At 38.2% G+C, this 20,778-nt stretch overlaps 1 protein-coding gene across 3 annotated transcripts in view; it reads left to right on the top strand.

Annotated features, from left to right (window-relative positions):
* PPP1R12B (protein phosphatase 1, regulatory subunit 12B) overlaps positions 1 to 20,778 on the top strand; it is a 231,359-nt gene that overhangs the window by 49,797 nt on the left and 160,784 nt on the right. For all 3 annotated transcript variants that reach the window (XM_011990518.1, XM_011990517.1, XM_011990519.1), the window contains exon 2: positions 19,668 to 19,798. In XM_011990518.1, coding sequence (XP_011845908.1) covers positions 19,668 to 19,798 — 131 coding nt within the window. The remainder of the gene's footprint in view (positions 1 to 19,667; positions 19,799 to 20,778) is intronic.

Genomic DNA, 20,778 nt, shown 5'->3' with positions numbered 1-20,778 from the left:
TCATGCCTGGCTAATTTTTGTATATTTTGTAGAGATGGGGTTTCACCATGTTGCCCAGGCTCAAATTTTATCTCTAAACCACTCTACCTATGTCTGAGGCATTCTCTTTTCCTTCCCTCCTATTGCAGTGGAGAGTTTTTCCCATTTAAGGCTAATCCTTCTGTCTTTGTTTTGGAGCCTTTCTCTTTAAACTCACGCTATCCAACCTTATTTGCCAACCTTTTCTTTTCGTGTGAATGCTTCCAAATGTAATTAAACATGCTCAAGTCTCTTTCATTTTACAACAACAACATTTTATGACCCCTTCCTGGCCTCCATATATCACTCTGTCTCTTTCCTCCCTCTCTTAGCCACATTTTTCAAGACTTATCAATGCTCTCATTTCCTTTCACTCTTCATTCCATTCTTATCTTGCTCTTGCCCCATTACTGCACTGAAACACTTCAAGCTCAGGTCCTTCATGACCTTTACATTACTAATTCTGACATTTCCTTTCTTTAGCTTACTTGGCTGTTAGCAACATCAACCACTCTCTCTTTCTTGAAACCCTTTCATCCTATGGCTTCCATGACAAATTTCTTCTTCTTTTCTCTTCTCTGGTTATTACCACCTTTGCCTGCTTATCCTTTCCTACATGGTTTTTAAATGCTAGAATTTCTCATAGCTTTGTGGTAGGCTGTCTTTTCACACTACTCTCTTGCCAGGTCTTGTCCACATGCCCAGCTTCAAATAGACCAGAAAAATATTGGCTGCTGTCACCAGTATTATGATATTCCTCAACCTCTCCCTTCCTTAGAGGACTTTTGGGAAGACACATGGGGATATATTTAAAATTTGAGTTTTTTGGAAGAAAGGATGGCATTATAACTTATATTATTCCATTGAAATTAATCTAGCTCTAAAATATAAGAAAACCCAATCCTTTTAATCAGATATATTAAAATAATATGTTGGAAGAAAAAAATTGTTGATAATAGTGTGTCTAAAGTTACTATCCCATGAGTTAGCAATTATGAGAATGTTCAAATTCAGCAATAATTAAATACTATACATGAAGGTATTTTCTGGCACCGAAGAAAATCATGATAACAATGGTAGTAGTAATAACAATGGCATTGGCAAGAATACAGCATAGTCCTAACATAAATATTTTCTTTTTTACTTTTGAGATGGAGTCTTGCCCTGTTGCCCAGGCTGGAGTGCAGTGGCGCAATCTTGGCTCACTGCAACCTCCACCTCCCGGATTCAAGAGATTCTCCCACCTCAGCCTCCCGAGTAGCTGGGACTACAGGCGTGCGCTACCACACCCAGCTAAAAAGTATTTTCTATATGTTTGATTTTTTTAGGCGACAGTTTGCCAAATTCCTTAAATTTGGCAGATTCTCATAGTATATGATCTCATGCTCTGCAAGAGGGAAATAGACCTCTGGAAAAATGGATAATTCTCAGCCAGTGTATTACACACATATGCACACACACGTTGGAAACAAAAGAAGCAAAACCAAAAACCCAAGGACAAACTGATTCTGATGTCATTATTTCCACAGCAAACAGCTGGGATTTTTACATATGTGACATTAACTTAGAAAACTTAGAAAATGGAAAGCTCCTACTTCATCCTCACTGCCATGTTAGTGTCACCTAGGGGCTGCGATCTGAATCTTCACTGGACTCTCTTCATTATTATAGCATTATATTGATTTTGATGATATTAAATTGCCTTTTGGAAGATATTCACTATTTAGTTGTTGGAGTTCCCTTCCTCCTTTAACCCATTCTCCCAAAACAGCTTTGATTTTTTTCAGAGACAGTATGCCAGGCATGCTGGTTAGCCTCGAATTAGTAGACACAAGGAACCTTCTGTCAGAGGGATTGCTGTGTCTGGCACAGGATCATTTGGGCACAGTATCATAGCTTGCCTGGCAGAAGTCTAAGCAAAGGGGCACAACACCCTTGGCAGGTTGAGAGTGGCAAGGGTAATGTCTTAGGTTGCCCAAGTAACTCTGTTTTAGTTAGAATCCTGACTAGCTGAGAAAGCATACTTCTCTCAATGGCCTTGGTGAAGCCTTTTGATGATTAACTATTTCCTTAAGAGTTTTAGAGCAGGCTCAGAAAAGGGCTTTCATTCTGTTAACTTCTTGCTTTTTGCTATATACATTGTTATATTGGTGGAAATTTCACATTTCATTATTTTATTTCCTTTTCCCCTCACTACTAAACACAGATTTTTTTGTAAATTCAGGTGGGAGATGAGCTTTGGAATCTCTAAAAGCTAGTGTTGTGATGATCAGTGTGTGGATTCTAAGATATCTGCTACCAACTAATAATAGTACCAAGACAAACTCTGGATGCTCACTGGATATGCCTGGGGATGGATATTAACATGGTCAATTTTACTCAAAATAGGATATTAGAAATTATTTTCATATTTAATTATATTCACATTTGTCATATAACTAGGAGATTTTTTTTCTTTTCTTTTGTTTTCTTTTCTTTTGAAAGGGTCTCGCTCTGTCACCTACGGCTGGAGTGTAGTGGTGCGTACATGGCTTACTGCAGCCTTGTTCTCCTGGGCCTAAGCGATCCCTCTGCCTTAGCCTCTTGTGTAGCTGGGGCCACAGGCATGTGTTAGCGTGCCCAGAGAATTTTTTAATTTTTTGTAGAGACGAGGTCTCATTTTGTTGTCCAAGCTGGTCTCAAACAATCCTTCCTCCTTGCCTTCCTAAAATGCTGGGATTATAGGTGTGAGCCACCGCACCTGGCCTGATTTCTTTCTTTTTTTTTTTTTTTGAGATGGAGTCTAGCTCTTTCGTCCAGGCTGGAGTGCAATGGCGCGATCTTGGCTCACTGCAAGCTCTGCCTCCTGGGTTCAAGCCATTCTCCTGCCTCAGCCTCCTGAGTCGCTGGGACTATAGACACCCACCACTGTGCCCGGCTAATTTTTTGTATTTTTAGTAGAGATGGGATTTCACCGTGTTAGCCAGGATGGTCTCGATGTCCTGACCTCGTGATTTGCCCAACTCGGCCTCCCAAAGTGCTGGGATTACAGGTGTGAGCCACTGTGCTCGGCCGATGTGTTTTTCCTTGATGATGGGTTAAAAAGATCTTATTTCATTTATTTTTTATAATTTCAACTTTAGATTTAGGGGGTGCATGTACTGGTTTGTTACATGAGTATATCATGTGATGCTGAAGTTTGGGATATGACTGATCCCATCACGCAGTTAGTGAGTATAGTACCCAACAGTTAGTTTTTCATCCCTGGCCCCTCTCCCTTTCTCTCTCCCTCCCTCCCCACTCTAGTAGTCCCCAGTGTCTACTGTTGCAATCTTTATGCCCATGAATACCCAATGTTTAGCTCGCACTTATAAGTGAGAACATGGAGAATTTGGTTTTCTGTTCCTGTGTTAATTTACTTAGGATAATGGCTTCCAGCTGCATCCATATTGCTGGAAAGGACATGATTCTGTTCCTTTTTATGGCACATAACTAGGAGATTTCTATCCTCGTTATTAATGTATTAGCTTGTTTTCTGTATTGTTAATATCATTAAGCAAATACATTCTTTGTGTGTGTAGAGCGCTATTCTGGGCTCTGGGGATACTATTACATACTTACAAGGAGTCTTGCTGAGAATTTGACCTATCAAAGATAACTACAATAAAATCCAATATACTACAATAGGTAATGGGAAACTGGTGGTAGTAGCTAGTATCTGCTAGGATGAGAAGAATAATCAAGGCAGGCTTCATAGAGAAGGTAATGTTTAAACTAAGTCTTTCAGGCCACATAGAAGCTCTAAGCAGGAAAATGCATTCCAGGCAGAGGAAACAGCATGTGAGTGTGGCACACTTGCAGAATTGTTAGAGATTGTTATGGAAATGGTTTATAATAGCTAACAGCAATATGCACGAGCAGTTAAGTTGTGCCAGACACTGTTCCAACTGCTGTGCCCGTACAAAGTTATGTAATCTTCATAATAATACTGAGAAATAAATACTACTGTTATTTCCATTTTATAGATGGGGTAACTGAGGCAGAAAGAAGTTAAGTAACTAATACAAGGTCTTATAGCTATTAAGTTCCACAGCTGGCATTTGAATTCAAACTTTCTGGCCAATGCACTAAATTGGGGTCAGCAAACTATAGCTCATGGGCCAAATCCTGCTCACTGCTTGTTTTTGTACAACCTATAAGCCAAAAATAGTTTTGCATTTTTAATTAGCTGAAAAAGAAGTAATATATTTTGTGATATGTGAAACTTATATGAAATTCAGATTTTTAGTATCCATGAAATTTTACTGGAACCTAGCTATAGTCATTGGTTTAGTACTGTCTATAGCTGCTTTTAAATTATAATGACAGAGTTGAATGTTTCAAGAGACTATGATCTGCAAAGCATAAAGTACTTCTTTCTTTTTTCTCTTTTTTCTTCTTGTTTTTTTAGAGACAGGGTCAGGCTCTGTCACCCATGCTGGAGTATAATGGCACAATCATACTTCACTGCAGTTTTGACCTCCTGGGTTTAAGCAATTTTTTCATCTCAGCCTCCTGAGTAGCTAGGACTACAGTTATGCACCACCATGCCTGGTTAATTTTAAATTTTTTTTTTTTTTTTTTGTAGTTACAGGTTCTCGCCATGTTGCTCAGGCTGGTCTTGAACTCCTGGGCTCAAGCAATTCATTCACCTTGGTCTCTCAAATAAAGTACTTTCTATTTGGCTCTTTACAGAGAAAGTTTGCTCTAAATCAATGCACTCTACTGCCTCACAGTATATTTTGTTTTATTAATTAACACGAAGAATATCATACGTTAATAGCAATACTTGGAGTTATGTACTAGTTATCTTTTTAAAAGTCTCTTTTCTTATTTGTCATCTTGTGTCCTCACATCAACCCTGAAATTAAAAAAAGGTTAAATTTGGTGTTTCTCTTGTATAGCTAGGAAACTTAGCTGTGGAAAGATTAGGATGGGCTGTGACATTAAAGTCAGACTCTTTTGCCTGTACAGCATCTTATAACATCTTCCATTCTGTTCTGAAATTTCTCCCCTACTTCTGTCCTACATACACAGTTGTTCAGAGTTTGGGCTTGAGGACACTCTATAAATGAGACATTTGAGACAGATTGAAAGCAAGGTAACACACACTCTTTCCTTAACCTTTGGTGCCTCTGCGAGAGCATCTGAAATTTTCTGTCTTGGCAAGCTTCACCTAAGTCTGAGCACCCTGCCAGCGAAGTGCTCCAGCAGGCTGGGATTTGATTGCAGATAAGTAAGCATTTACCGTCAAAGGAGACAGGGGGCGTTTCTCATTTTCATTTACATAAAGGGATGCCATTGCTTTGCCAGGCTGTGTGGAAAGTCTTTGCCTTAACAGTGAATCTTGAGTCCCTTTCAGGTTTTTACCTGTCCATATTCTACTTTTGGAACATGAGGTTTCTACCTTTCTGCTATTCCTGATATTTTCCTTGGCTTAGGAATGCCTTCTCTTACCAACCAAATCACAGAAGCTTTTCTTGTTAGCTTGGTACTACCACTAAGCTAGTCAGGGAGAGTGGAATCTAACTCTTCTATTTGTGACCTCAAGGGATGTTTGTGTTATTTATTGGTTTGTATTTTTCATTCTACTTCCCTTCTTCTAGGACGTAGCAGTCTGAGGTTTGAACTATAGGCCATGTTTTGTTGTATCATTGTGCTTGATGCTTTCGGGAAAAAAACAAGTTATTTAGATTTCTAAAGTCTTAATCTCTAGTGTGTCTTCTGTTTTCAGTCTCAATAGTGAATTTACATTATCAGATATCCAAAATTGATTATACCCAGATTTGGACTGTTAAGGCCTAGCAGAAACAAGGTGCAGCTTTAAGAGAGGTCAACTATGTTTCTGCTCATAGCCAGCATTTCCTTGGCCTCAGACAATGCTTAGGTCAGAGCAATGTAGAAAAACAATTCTCTGTCCAAGGAGTCAGATGCCTGAGAGATGCAACTCAAACACTTACAATGAGGGGTAACATATACAGACATTTGTCAAAATTTAATGAATGTGTACTTAATATTTATGCTTTTTACTATATGTAAATTTTACTTCAAAAGAAAAATAATACTGTAAAGAGGTATTGAACTCTAGTTTATAGTGAAGTATTTGGAGAAATTATTACTAATGTCTGAAATGGGATGAATGGATGAAAGGATGCATACATGACAAAGCAAGTACAACATTAATAGTGGACGATAGCTTGTGTGGGTATATGCGGTGGGGTGGGTCACTGTGAACTTCTTTCAACTTTTCTGTGTTTGAACATCTTCATAATAAAATTGTTTGGGAAAATAAGTAAAGGGGATGGGCAGGTAATATAAATTAATAAAGCAGGCTTGGTATAACACAGTAGAGAGAGATGGGGCCTAGGGCACTGAGAAATGCATGTTCTGCCTAAAGAAGGCGGCTGCCACTCAACTCCAACCAGTTGTTGCTTTGTGGGAATCTGGCCCCAGTGTTGTAAGGTAATCTAATTTTTTAAAAGGAGTTTCAAATATAGAATTTTTGTGTGCAAAAAAATCTTTAATTTTAAAATACCATATGGGCCAAACAGTCTATTTTTGATTTACCAACTCATTTTCTATTCCAAAGATTTCAATTTTCGAGAAGAAATTGGGGGTGTCCTCTGAGTTGTAAAGTTACCATTGTTATCACTAACACGTGCCTTTAAAGAGATTTCAGCTGTAGCAGAGACCTTATACTGTAACCTCAATTCCCCTGTTGTGTGGGCTGCTGTACAGTAATGCCTTGCCAGCCCCATGCCATGGTATTCATGACACTGACCCAACCAGGACTTTGCTGTGGGGCAGGGAACAGCTGTGAGGCTGGGCTGGTTGGCACTGATTTCTCTAGGCTCACTTTAGGATTATTTAATATGGAAAGGGCAACGGTACTTGTTAGTTTGCTGCTCAAATATAGTTCCTGAGTGTAAGTCACTTAGGCTTTAAGAGAAATTAGCACTAGTTGGGAATCAGAAACAGAAAAGACTTCTAAGACTTCCTTATATTCCCTGTTTTGTCTAAGTGGTGTCACAATTCACCCACAGTCCTAAGCTCTTAACAATCTCCATGTTATCCTTTCTCACCACTGACATTCTAATAAGTGACCCCGTTCAGTTCATTCTACCTCAGGGGTACTTCTGAAATCCATGTCCTCCCCAGTGTCTTAGCTGCCAGTACCTTACTTCAAGACCTCATCCTCTCTAGCCTGGATTACAATTTCCTCACTGGTGTCTCTCATGAGTTTTCCCTCCCAGTGGTTCAATCTTCATATTCCCACTGTAATTATCATTCTAAGATACAATTCTGATAGTATCACTCTCTGGTTTAAAAACCTCAATACCTCCCTGTTGTCTTCAGGATAAAGGTGAGTGAAACTCTTTATCATGGATGGGATATAGGGACCTTCATGACTGTCAACGTACCCTACCAGCCACAATTCCCTCTATTTTCCATTAGCCTATAGGGTAAAGTTCCAATTTCTCAGTATGGCAAATGAAGCCCTACTTAAATTTCTATGCATGTCCCCACCCCTTTCTTAGTCTATGCATGCATAGAATTCTCACTATTCCAAAAAATGGACATTTTCTCTCTCCTCCCGATCTTTGCCTATGTTATTCTTTTTGCTTCAGATCTCTTCATTTGCTGCTGTTTCAGTGTTCTCTTTCTTCTTTATAACTCAAATAATTATTTTTATTTTTATTTTTAAAATTTTTATTATTATTTTTTTGAGATGGAGTCTCACTGTGTCGCCCAGGCTGGAGTGCAGTGATGCGTCTTGGCTCACTGCAACTCCACCTCCCAGCTTCAAGTGGTTCTCCTGCCTCAGCCTCCTGAGTAGCTGGGACTACAGGCGTGTGCCACCACACCCGACTAATTTTTTGTATTTTTTTAGTAGAGACTGGGTTTCGCTGTGTTAGCCAGGATGGTCTCGATCTCCTGACCTTATGATCTGCCCACCTTGGCCTCCCAAAGTGCTGGGATTACAGGCGTGAGCCACCGCACCCAGCCCAAATAATGTTTATACTGGGAGATTTTTCCTGTCACTCCTGGACCAAGTTAGCAACTTCGTACTCTGCACTACAACACTTTGTACTTATCTCTCATTTTATATTAGTGATTATTTCTGTTGCATTGTATCATTTACATGTCTCTTTCCACCACTAAATGGTAAAGTCTTAATCATTTTTTATTACTGCATCTCTACCTGAGAACCATGTCTGGCATAGTACAGGCCTTAGTAAATATTTGTTATGTGAATAAATGGAAATGCACATTACAGTCAGGGAACACTGATTACTGGGACAAATTCTTAACCTGTTCTTTGGTAATGTGAGTCAGTGTCAGATCGAGAACTTTATCTTCTTAGATTTTCTGCTTGTGCTAACTGTTAGACTTGATGGACCCTCAGCAGCCAGTGACTCTGTTATGGTAAAACGCAGTCTAAAGCCCCTCAACTTCCTTTACCAGCTATAGGAGTCAGCTATAGGAGCCCTGGCCCATTGTTTTTCCTTTCCTCTAATCCTAGCTTTAATTAACTTTCATCTCTTATGAATGAAACCTGACTGTGATTTGTTTACATGTACAGGAACTTACATAGAGCTCATATTTATATTTAAGTATAACATTACTTATGTAGAACTATATTTATGTTTAAGTATATCGTTTTTGCTCTTGTGTAGAAAGGAGGGTCCCTTGTTAACTCTGGAGGTTATACAAGGGTAATATAATAATAGCAGCTAACACATAACATTTAACTGTGTGCCAGGCATGAAGTGTTTTTATGTACATTAGCTCATTTAATCCTAATTGTAACCCCATGAAGTAGTTCTTATGATTGGTATGATAATTTAACAGATGAGGAACCCGAAGCAGACGAAATAACTTGTTCCGAGAACACAAAACTACTTAACTGGTAGACCTGGGATTTGAACTCAGGAAGTCTTACTTCATAGTCTGTGCTCTTAACTGTATACTGTACTGCGTAGGGTTATTTAACTGCTTTCTCTCATGTCTTCTACCATGTAGTACTCTACCTCTGGGAGGACATGACAATAAGTGTTATGGACTAATAATATATTATTAGCTTTGACTATATAAAACTCAATGAAAATATGCTGGGAAAAATAATAACCTTTTATTTAATATCTCCTTTTAGGGATAATATTTGGTGTGCTGATTTATACTTTCTGCAGATTTAAACTGCCTGTAATTTCTTTGTGGCATTCACTCCTTACTCAACTCAGATCCCAGAATTGCCTTCCTTCTTTTCCCTGGACTTACTTAATAGCTGTGGAGCATTGCCCATGCTGTAGCTTTCAGGCTGTGCTCTTGTGGCTTGTGAAACACTTGTTTATGGGCACAGAGTGATCTGGAGTTAAATAGAAAAATCCCTCTCCATGGGACAACAATTTACTGTACATGCCAACTTGGCAGCAGGGTAGACCATTGGGGGGCTGTGATTTAGACAGGTAGCCAAGATAGGAAGGAGGTTTCTAATCCAGACTCATGCTAATAAACAGAGTGGTAACCAAAGCAATTTAATGAGATCTTTGTGTTTTGCATTTAATCTAGTTAGGAGTAACCAACCTAAATTGACCAATTGGCCACATTCCTCATATAAAATTTTTGGAGGTGTAGACTAATATCAGTTAACACTGTATATACTGAAATAAAACTATTTTTAGGGAGATGGTATTAAGCATTGAAAATGTTCCATGAAGCAAGTAGTTTCTTGACCCTGGCCATGAACTCTATTTCGGACACCTCTAAATTGGTAGATAGAAAGCATTTAGGTGGTTCTGTGACTGAATATATGACCTTAAATAAGAATCATTTAACTTTTCCAAGGCTGAGTTTCTTATCTGTAACATGAAAAGTCCTAATGCTTATCTCTCCAGCTTCCATATTCTTTTTTTCCTTTACTGCTTTGTTATAATAGACTTTTTCCAAGGAATGTCTTTGATCAAGTCTGTAAAGGTGTATCATTCCATTACTTAGTGTGTCTTAGCTCTTATGTGCAGAATTTGTAAGAAGGCAATTTCAACAGGACTTTCTTATATTCAAGTGTCAGAGTTACTCAGCTATCTCACCTTTGATCTGAAAGAAAGTCATACTTGGGATTTTTATCACAATTAGTAGGCCACATTTATTCCTCAAAATTATAATTATCAGTGAGTAACAAAGTAGAGATTTGGAGACTGGAACATACAACTTCTGTTTGAAGATGACTCATGAGCTTTGAGAAAATGCAGATTTCATTTTCTGATCTCATTCTTCATCTTCTTTCTCCTCAACTTTCAAAAAACATGATTTGATGATAAGAGATCAGACATGTATAACCATAGTGCAAAAGTTGCCAAATTGTAAGACAGCCGAATGAGTTTTTCTTCATTTAGGTGAATAAAAGCATGGGGAATAGAGAAGATTGAGGGAAAAGTTATTTGAAGCGAAGTGCTTGTTAGAATCCAAAATGAACACATTTTTGACACGTAAGTACTGTTAACCCTTAGGCAATATGATGCTTGCTCTTACTTGAAGGAAGATGTTCTTTGGTCCCAACTTGTAAGCATTTGCAGTCTTGAGGTAATATGCCAGTTTACTGAGAACAAAATCTTAATCAGTATCACACTTCATGGAAAATTCTTTACTTCTGCTCTCTTGGCTGTCTCTCTTGACAAGGTACAGTTCTGTGTCCAGAGCCTGCCTGATCACTGAGTACATAATCAGATATAGTTCTCACCATTTGAGAGCCAAACTGTCTCTGCCAATGGGGTTATGAGTCTTTCACACAGTACAGACAGTTGCTGGGGTCACCTGTCATATTGGAGCAGACTGCTGTGATGATTCCTACTTAAGCAATAGTTATATTATATCATGATTGGAATGAAGAGACAGGTACTTGGAAGGACTGACTCAAGCTCTGGATCAGTCAATCTTAACTACTAATAGGTTAAAGACTTCATGTAGTTAAGATCCGATGGTGGAGATTGCCAGATTTACTGAGTCCTTTATCACCTTTAATTTATTTGTACCACTGGCCGTCTGTATCTGTGGATTCTGCATCCATGGATTCAACCAACTGCAGATTGAAAATATTTGGGAAAAATAAAAAATAAAAATTTAATATTGATAAAAATAATACAAACAAAAACAGTATAGTATAATGACTATTTATGTAGTATTTACATTATTTTAGGCATTTTGGGTAATCTAGAGATGATATAAAGTATTTGAAAGGATGTGCATAGGTTATATGCAAATACTATACCATTTTATTTAAGGAACTTGACCCTCAGTGGATTTTGGTATCTGCAGGGAGTCTTGCAACCAGTTCTCTATGGATACTGAGGGACAGCTGTATAATTTCTTGGCATATGATTTCTTGGCCGCCTAGTTGGGACAAGGGGACTTTGAACTTAGAAATGTTGGGTTTCACAGGGACCTCATCAATCAGTATTTCTATCCCAGTTTCAGTCCTCAGCCAGAATACCTTCAGTAAAATGCCTCATGTGAGAACCATGATTAGTTCTTTCAGGATTTTGCTATTTGAGCCAGAGATTGGTTAAACAGTTTCTAAAACTTTCTACTTAATGTAGTTGTCTTTTAAAAAGTCGTATGATAAATTTATTGATCACTTTTCGTCCGTCAAAGAAGGGATCAGTTACAGCTGTGATTTTCAGTTATTAGTAAGGATTGAGGATATGGCAGACTCTCTAGGTCCTGATTCCCTATTCTATGGCAAGTTTATTAGTTTCCTGTGGCTTCTGCAGCAAATTAATACAAACTTGGTGGCCTAAAACAAAATTATTCAATCATTCTTCCACAGTTCTGGAGGCCAGAAGTTTAAAATCAAGGTGTTATCAGGGCCGTACTCCCTCTGGTATATATATACATTATATGTATATACCATGTTTTACTTATCCATTCACCCATCAATGGGCTCTTCAGTTTCTTCCACATTGTAGCTGTTGTGAATAAGGCTGCTGTGAACATGGGTGTACACATACCTCTTTGAGGGACCCTGCTTTCAATTATGACTATTATTATTATTATTATTATTATTATTATTTTTTTTTTGAGACAGAGTCTCGTTCTGTCCCCCAGGCTGGAGTACAGTCTCTGCTCACTGGAACCTCTACCTCCTGGGATCAAGCAATTCTTGTGCCTCAGCCTCCTGAGTAGCTGGGATTGCAGGCGCATGCCACCACACATGGTTAATGTTTTGTATTTTCAGTAGAGACAAAGTTTCGCCATGTTGCCCAGGCTGGTCCTGAACTCCTGAGATCAGGCAGTCCACTCGCCTCAACCTACCGAAGTGCTAGGATTACAGGCATGAGCCATTACGACAGGCATCAATTATTTTGAGTATATACTCAGAAGAATCCTATTTTTGAATAGAAAATAGAAATGGTAAGTCTATTTTTAATTTTTTGAGGAACTTCCATACTGTTTTCCATAGAGGCTATACCATTTTACATTCCCCTGAGCAGTGCACAAGGATTTTAATTCCTTGCTAACACTTTTTTTTTTTTTTGAGATGGAGTCTTCCTCTGTCACCAGGCTGGAGAGTAGTGGCGCGATCTTGGCTCACTGCAACCTCCGCCTCCTGGGTTCAAGCGATTCCCCTGCCTCAGCCTCCCAAGTAGCTGGGACAACAGGCACACACCACCACGCCCAGCTAATTTTTTGTATTTTAGTAGAGATGGGGTTTCACCATGTTGGCTAGGATGGTCTCAATCTCCTGATCTCATGATCCGCCCACCTCGGCCTCCCAAAGTGCTGAGATTACAGGTGTGACCCATCGTGCCCAGCCAGCACTTTAAAAATATTTCCTTGCATGCTAAAATTTTATTTTTATATTTTATTATTTATTTTTAGAGACAGGTCTTGAGTGTTGCCCAGGCTTGAGTGCAGTGGTGCTATCATAGCTCACTGCAGCCTTGATCACCTGGGCTCAAGCGATCCTCCCTCCTTAGCCTCCCAAATAACTGGGACTACAGACTTATTTTGTTTTTTTGATAATAGCCATCCTAATAGGTATAAGGTGCTATCTCATTGTAGTTTTGATTTTCATTTCCCTAATGATTAGTGACATTGAGCATTTTTTCACGTGCTCATTGGCCATTTGTATATCTTTGGAGACGTGTCCATTCAAATCTTTTTTGCCCATATTTGAATCTGGTTGTTTATTTTTTGTTGTTGAGTTTTATGATTTCTCGATATATTCTGGCTATTAATCCCTTAATAGATATATGATTTGCAAATTTAAAAAAATTATTACATACATATATTTTTGCTTATAAAAAATATGGAATGCTTCATGAATTTGCTTGTCATCCTTACGTAGGGGCCATGCCAATCTCTGTATTGTTCCAATTGTAGTATATGTACTGCCGAAGTGAGCACTGATTTGCAAATAATTTTCTCCCACTCTGTGGACTGCCTTTTTACTCTTTCGGTAGTGTTTTTTGATATACTCCCTCAACAATTTTGTCCACATGATTTGTTGAAATCAAGGAAAGCGTGGGCTGAAAAATCCAAACAAGTAGGTGTTAGGCTGCACTAAGCCCAGCTTCTAGTGTAACATATGCCCAGACACCTGGAGCTGGGTTTTATGGGGAAGAGTTGTTCTGAGGCCAAGGCAGGTAGTATTCGTGATATTCTGAGACGCAACAGCAAGGTCAGCTCTGAAAGCTGGCACTTGCTGCTGGCAACAGTTGCAGGCTATTTTGGGAACCGAGGAGGCTTTGTTTTGTGAGGCCTTCTCTGCACTGCCAGATTTAACCCTGGCCCTGATTGATCATCAGCCACTTTTGCCTTTGATATGAAGAGAGCAATATCAGGTACAGTAGTGAGATCACAGTGCTCTTTCCCCAGATTATTGGTAAAATCAAGTATTTTTCCTTGGAGATTGTCATTGCCAGACAAATGTGACATGCTGATGTTAGGAAGCTTTAATTTATTACCTGGCAGTTTTTCTAAATAGTTCCTTTATACTAGTAATTAAGTTATATCTCTATTTCTTAAGGAGCTTAGAACATGTTGTTACTTTAGTAAATTTTGATATGTCTTCAGGAATGCAAAATAGGAGGAAATGGCTTAAACTACATCAGAAGGAATCTAAGTCAAATGCAAAGAATTTCCCCATTATCATGGGTAACATCAAAAGCTTGTTTAGCCTGCTTCCCAAGAAAAGGAAAGACCTATCTCTCTGGAAGGTTTAGCATAGCGCTGTGTAGAGGCATGGTGTTGAAGTTCATGTCCCTGGACACAGTTTTGTAAGTGGGCGAATCTGCTCATCTACCATGCTTCAGTTGTGAATGAGTCAGCAGTGCAGCTGCAGATGGGGTGGGCAGAAGGGCATCTAAATTTAGTCGTTATTCACTGGAGAAGATTTTCAGGAACTATGTGTCTCTCATCCATGCTTTAGTCTCTTATCCATGCTTTAGTCATATTCCTTCTTCTGGAGGCAAACAAACAAACAAACAAAAAACAAAACCAGAGAGAGAGCAAGAGAACAGTTATTCCAAGTTGCTTAATGAGAGTGAGTGTCCTACAACTCTTGATTGGTCTTACCTACAAGGATGATTCTCTTCCACCTTAACTGGGTGCATACTATTTTATTCATATAGCTCCTGAATTTAAGAACCCATGGGATTCTGAACATTAGAGAGGGAATTTTCTGTAGTTAGACTTACAAACAAGCTCCAGAATCTTGCTAGTTCAAAGACATTTTTAACCAAACTACTTTCCTCCTGTAAGGTACTGGGGGTGGGGAGGGCTGTGATCAGTGAGGAATAAGTACTTTTTGGGTTTTTTTTTTTTTTTCCCCTTGAGGTAGTTGCTGTGTGTTACACTGTTGCCTTAACAACAACAAAGTCAGGAACAATTCCAAGGGCTTATCTCCTTTAATCTTTACAAAACCTTATAAGGCAGGTGGTACTCCCAATACTATAGATGAGTACATATGCTTATAGTTAGGTTAGATACCCCACTGTGGGTTGTATGCATCAGCAGAGCTGGTATGCAAGCCCTGGTCTGTCTGACTCCAAAGCTGGTGCTTTTATTTATTTTACAAATAGAGATGGGATCTCACTGTGTTGCACAGGTTCTCCTGGACTCAAGCGATGCTCCCACCTCGGCCTCTCAAAGTGCTGGGACTACAGGTGTGAGCCACCATGCCTAGCCAAAACTGTTTTAAACAATATACCATCCTTCACTTTGTGGAGGGTATGGGGAATGATTTAGACAGTTGGCCTCCTTTATTTTCTCTAAGATGGTTCTTCACAGATTGATGATCGCTAAATTACATTTTTAGAGTAGGCTAGTTTTGTTGTTGTAACTTCCTTACAGTGTCATTCCCATAAAATTTTGTATCAAACTGGCTGTAGTGGCATGTAGCTGTAGTCCCAGCTACTTGGAAGGCTGACACAGAGGCTTTTTGAGCCCAAGAGTTAATGACTAGCCCTGGCAACAGAGCGAGACCCTGTCTCAGAAATTTTTTTGTATCAAGGATTTGAGATTTATAAGACACAATATCACAAAATTTGAAAGAAGAGAACTGAAGTAGTGATGAGGTGAAGGAGATTAAGAAAAGGAAAGAAGTAAGAGGGGAGGAAAGAGAAAAGATAAGTTTTCTCCCATTTGATACCTGGACTAGCTGGACTTATTTTAGGGCCTCTGGAATGTGGCTGCTGTTGTCTTTAAAGGCCAAAGAATGATCTTGAAAACATTGGCTTCTAAAAGTCTGCTTGATAGTGGTGTGGACATTAGAGCTAAGTTTTTAGATTGTTCTTTCAGAGCCAAAGAAATTTTGCAACCCAGCAAGAAGCAATTGACCCAGCTGTCCTGGCCTACACAGGTTTAGACGGCACATTTGGCCTTCTTGATATAGGAGTATTACTAAGGGCAAAGAGTGTTTTTAGCACAACCTTTAAAATACTTTTTTTTTCTTGGACTTCAGTACCTTTTTGAAAGTGTCCTCTTCCATTTTTTTTTACTTAAAAATGCTTATTTACAAAAAAGAAAAATAAATAAAATAAAAATGTTTATTTACAGTTTTTAGTGAGGTACTCTGCGAGAAGTTGGCTAGACCTTGCCATATGGGATTGCAAATGGGCAGACATACAATATATGACCAATTTAGTGATAAGCATACTTATGAACTATTTGTAAATATGAAAAATTATTAAACATTTTACATGGTAAAGAATGGGATATACTTGTGGAAGTTGATAAATCTAAGAAAACATCATAGAAGAAATATAATTTCTGGAGCTGCTGTTGAAAACTAGACCACTATGAATACTGGCTATAAAAGTCAGATTGGCCAGAAGGTCAGATTGGAGGAATATATTATATAGCATCAAATCAAACCTAGATTGGCATTTTTAGCTAATCTCAGTAACTGTAAAAGAAGTATCAAATATTTTGGGAAAAAAATAACAAAGATGCTGTTTGTCACCAAGTTATCTAATTAAATTTTCATCTAAATGAAATCACCCTTTTTTCATTCATCCCCTTCTAGGCAGGATTGATATGAGGTTTATCTCTGAAGGGAGTTCCTGTAAGTTCTCTTGGTATGATGTGTACTACATAAGTCCTGTAGTTACAAGGGCCCTCTAGAGTTCTAACTTTAATTCTTTCCACAGTAATCTTTTGCCATTTAAATAGTTCATTATCACCATGAAATATCTTTTGGTATGTTTGATTAAAGACAGTGGTTATCAAACTGATCTCAGGATTCCTTTATACTTAAAAAATCATTTAGGACTCCCAAAATTTAACCAGGACTTTGTTTGTATTGATTATTATATGTTACTGAGAAATTTTTAAAATATGTAGTTATTAAATATGTACTTATTAAGTCATTTAAAGCAGCAATGACGCTGTTTACATGTTAATATAAATGACATAATTAAAAATAATGATATTGTTTTACGTTTTTACAAATTTATTTTAATGTCTGTATTCAATCTGTTGTGATATATTATTTTGATGAAAGTATATAAAATGTGGCCTCTCAAAGGGAGAGGGAGGACCATTTAATAGTCTGTTCAGACAATTGTAGATGTTTTTCTTGGATATTATACCAAACTCCAACAAGTGATGGTTTGTTTCTTTTTCTTTTTCTTTTTTGAGACAGACTCTCTGTGACCCAGGCTGGAGTGCAGGGGTGCCATCCTGGCTCACTACAACCTCTGCCTCCTGGGTTCAAGTGATTCTTATTCCTCAGCTTCCTGAGTAGCTGAGATGCACCACCATACCTGCCTAGTTTTTGTATTTTTAGTAGAGATGAGATTTCACCATGTTGGCTAGGCTGGTCTCAAACTCCTGACCTTAGGTGATCCACCTACCTCGGCCTCCAAAGTGCTGGGATTACAGGCATGAGCCACCACACCCAACCTGATAGTTTCTTAAATGTAAGTTTTGGAAATGGTAGTTTAAGACATGAGTTTCTTAAATGTCCGTGCAGTGTGGAAACTGAAACCATATCAATGGACTTTTCTTACTCTCTTACATTAAAACGCATTAGTCTAACTTGTACTTTAAATGAATCTTTTACTTCATGCGTGATTTTCTAACACCATGCATTTGTTTATTTGGAAAATACAGGTTGATTGAGTTATAGAGATCTTACAAATCTAAATACATTTCATTATATAATATCAACAAATCAGATTTGTTGATAGACAGACAGACCTTATCAGAAAAGTGAAGCTGTCAAGCTCATGGTGGTAGCTGTTTCCGGAATTCTTATCTTCACTTGGATGGTTGAATTTTGTTGCAACACATACTGATTATTTTCTCTGGAGTGACAGGCTTACTTTGTTCATTTTCAAGTCTGAATTATCACAATTTGTTGGTTATTCTTTTGAGTAAAAATGGTGTTATTTTGATTTTAAAAAGTGGCTAGTTCATCTCACACCTGAAGCAGATGCACAAGTGGTGTGTTTTTATTTTTATTTTTGTTTTTGTTTTCAAGACAGGGTCTTTCCCTGTCACCCAGGCTGGACAGCAGTGATCACAGCTCACTGCAGCCTCGACCTCCCAGGCCTAAGTCATCCTCCCACCTTAGCCTGCCAAGTAGCTGGGACTACACGTGCATGCCACCATGCCTGGCTAATTTTTAATGTTTTTGTAGAGATGGAGTCTGTGTTGCTCAGGCTGGTCTTGAACTCCTGGGCTCAAGCATTCCTACTGCCTCAGCCTCTCAAAGTGTTGGGATTATAGGCATGAGTTACCATGCCTGGCCTTAGGTGCTTTTTCCTAGAATCAACCATCATACCTCAAAATACAGCAGAAGTGCTTTAAGTATACTTTCCATTTTCTCACATAGAATATTAAAAAATTTCTACTGCCTCTTCAAGGTTATTCTTAAGTGAAACTGGCTTTCTTTTTTATTTTTTTAACTGTATGTGGTGGGGAAGAATATAGTGCCTGCTGGTAGTTTTTGATGCCATTGTCTTGCTTCATGCTAAGGCACCAGCAGTTTTACTCACCATTGCTTTTGCATCATTAGTGTAAATGTCAATACAATGAAAATGCAAGTAATGTCTTAATATTATTATGAAAATCCTTTGATTTGGATAATTCTACCTGAGCTGAAGTTTTAGCCTGTTTTTTAAAGGAGGGGATTAAAAGGCAAGTTTTAAAAAGGGAGTCTCATTTGTTTCTTGGTCCTGAATTATCCCAATGGTTTTGTAACCATCGAAGCCTTGATAATGATTACCATTTTCACATGTGGACCTTCTACCACATTTTTATTCTGTAGCCATGTCAAGACCTTTTGTTTTTTTTAGATCTCATTGCTGTTCGTGACTGTTTCTTTTAGTCTTATGGTAAGCCTAAAGCCTTTATTCAAAAAGTTTCTGCTGTCTCCTAATTGCTACCATGAAATGAGCAGATGAGACTCCTAACCATCCATAACTGCAAGCATACTTTGCCATAGTGTTTGAAGCCATTCAGAAAATACATGAAAATACATTTTTTCTGTTTGAAATGATCACCCTACCATTTCTCACCAAAGCAAGGTTTATTTAGCAATTCTAGAGTCGTAAACTACAACTTCCCACTGAGAAAAACTGCATTTGATCCTGTGTGATTTTTTCTTTTTTAAATGAATGAATGAATGAATTTTTTTATAATAGAGACAGGGTCTCACTTTGTTACCCAGGCTGGTCTCAAACTCCTGGCTTCAGGCAATCCTCTGATTATTTTCTTTTAAAATTAATAAGCATCTGCGACAAATAGGTGGCAGTGAAATAAAATAAAATTCATATACAAATCAGTGTTTTGTGACATGCTTTCCTTTTCATAATGATGAAACAGCTTATTCATTTATAGCACTTTAGAAATCACTTTCATAATTAATCCTAATAATACTATAAATAAGATTAAGTATCATTATACGTGAAACTGTTTCACAGTTCAGATATTAAGGCATAGAGACATTTAAGGAGCTTGTATAAGATCACAAAGCCTAGAAGTCATGCTCTGGAGACAGAATGGAAGAAATAGAAATTAATGTATTATTAGAATTGCTGGGCATTGTCAATGCCCAGAGCAGCGTCTGGCACATAGTGGAACCCAGTGAATACTTGTCGAATGAATGAACGGACTTTTCTTTTCAGGCATGTATTGATGAAAATTTGGATATGGTGAAGTTTCTGGTGGAGAACAGAGCCAATGTAAACCAGCAAGACAACGAAGGCTGGACACCCCTTCATGCAGCAGCTTCCTGTGGCTATCTCAACATAGCAGAGTGAGTGAGCCTCTGTGTGTGTGGCTTTGCAGTATTGGTAGGAATAGCCTTCATTACTCCTCTATTCTTAGGAATTTGAATTTTATAAATAATTATAGTCTCTCTTTATTACAGATTACAATAGCAGAAAGTTGAATTATCTTTAAGACATAACTAATACAATGTTTTGTAAAGCTGCTAAATCCATAGTTTTTTGGTTGAAACTTTTTGTTTGCTTCTATTTGCAGGTAATTTATATTTGCTGGGATATGCAGAGGTGGCTGTTCCACTGTCTGGGTTCACTTTCTGAACAACTGTAGCTGGGCATGTATATAGGCAGGCCTGGAGATTTTTTTCTGGATTCTTTGTAAACCTGTTTCATTGTTTTTTTTTTGTTTTCTTTTTTAATCAGTGCTTACTACAAATGAAGGTAAAAAATGCCTAGCATACCAATCATAGCACTCATGTAGTTAATAGCAGAAGAATGAGTCTAAACATATGGAACAAAGGAAAGGTGGGCACTGGCATGTGTTCTCCACATTAGTTGAATGGGAATGTTTAATAAGATACATTAGGAGGTACTATCTCCAGGACAACTAGTTTCCCCTCCCGTGGGTAGAAGAATCCTGACCATGTGGTACCTGAGATATAAGAGGCACTGAATAAATATCTGTTGTTTGAAGGAATGATCGGGGAGTTTAGTTTTAAACAAGGAAGAGACTTTGGCAGTCGAAACATCTTTAAAATGAGGCAGTTGAGCATATTCTAGATGAGGGTAAATTTATATTGTTAAGGTAAATTCCCTAAATAAAATCATGATATTCTATGCTCCTTTGAAAATCAGATTGCTTGTTTGAAGGCCCTTTTCAATAATATGAGTAGAACTCCATTACATTTCTCCTGTTCAGGAAACAGCAGGGAGAATTCTGTTGGCAGCTCTGTAGAGGCCTAAGAATGACTTCCCACAGAATCTGATTTGCCCAGGTTTCCTAAGGGAGAGT

The sequence above is a fragment of the Mandrillus leucophaeus genome, unplaced genomic scaffold (genome assembly GCF_000951045.1).
Source record: "Mandrillus leucophaeus isolate KB7577 unplaced genomic scaffold, Mleu.le_1.0 Scaffold38, whole genome shotgun sequence".
Lineage (NCBI taxonomy): Eukaryota > Metazoa > Chordata > Mammalia > Primates > Cercopithecidae > Mandrillus > Mandrillus leucophaeus.
Note: the sequence above shows the minus strand (reverse complement) of the source record. Positions and strands in the feature narration are given on the sequence as shown.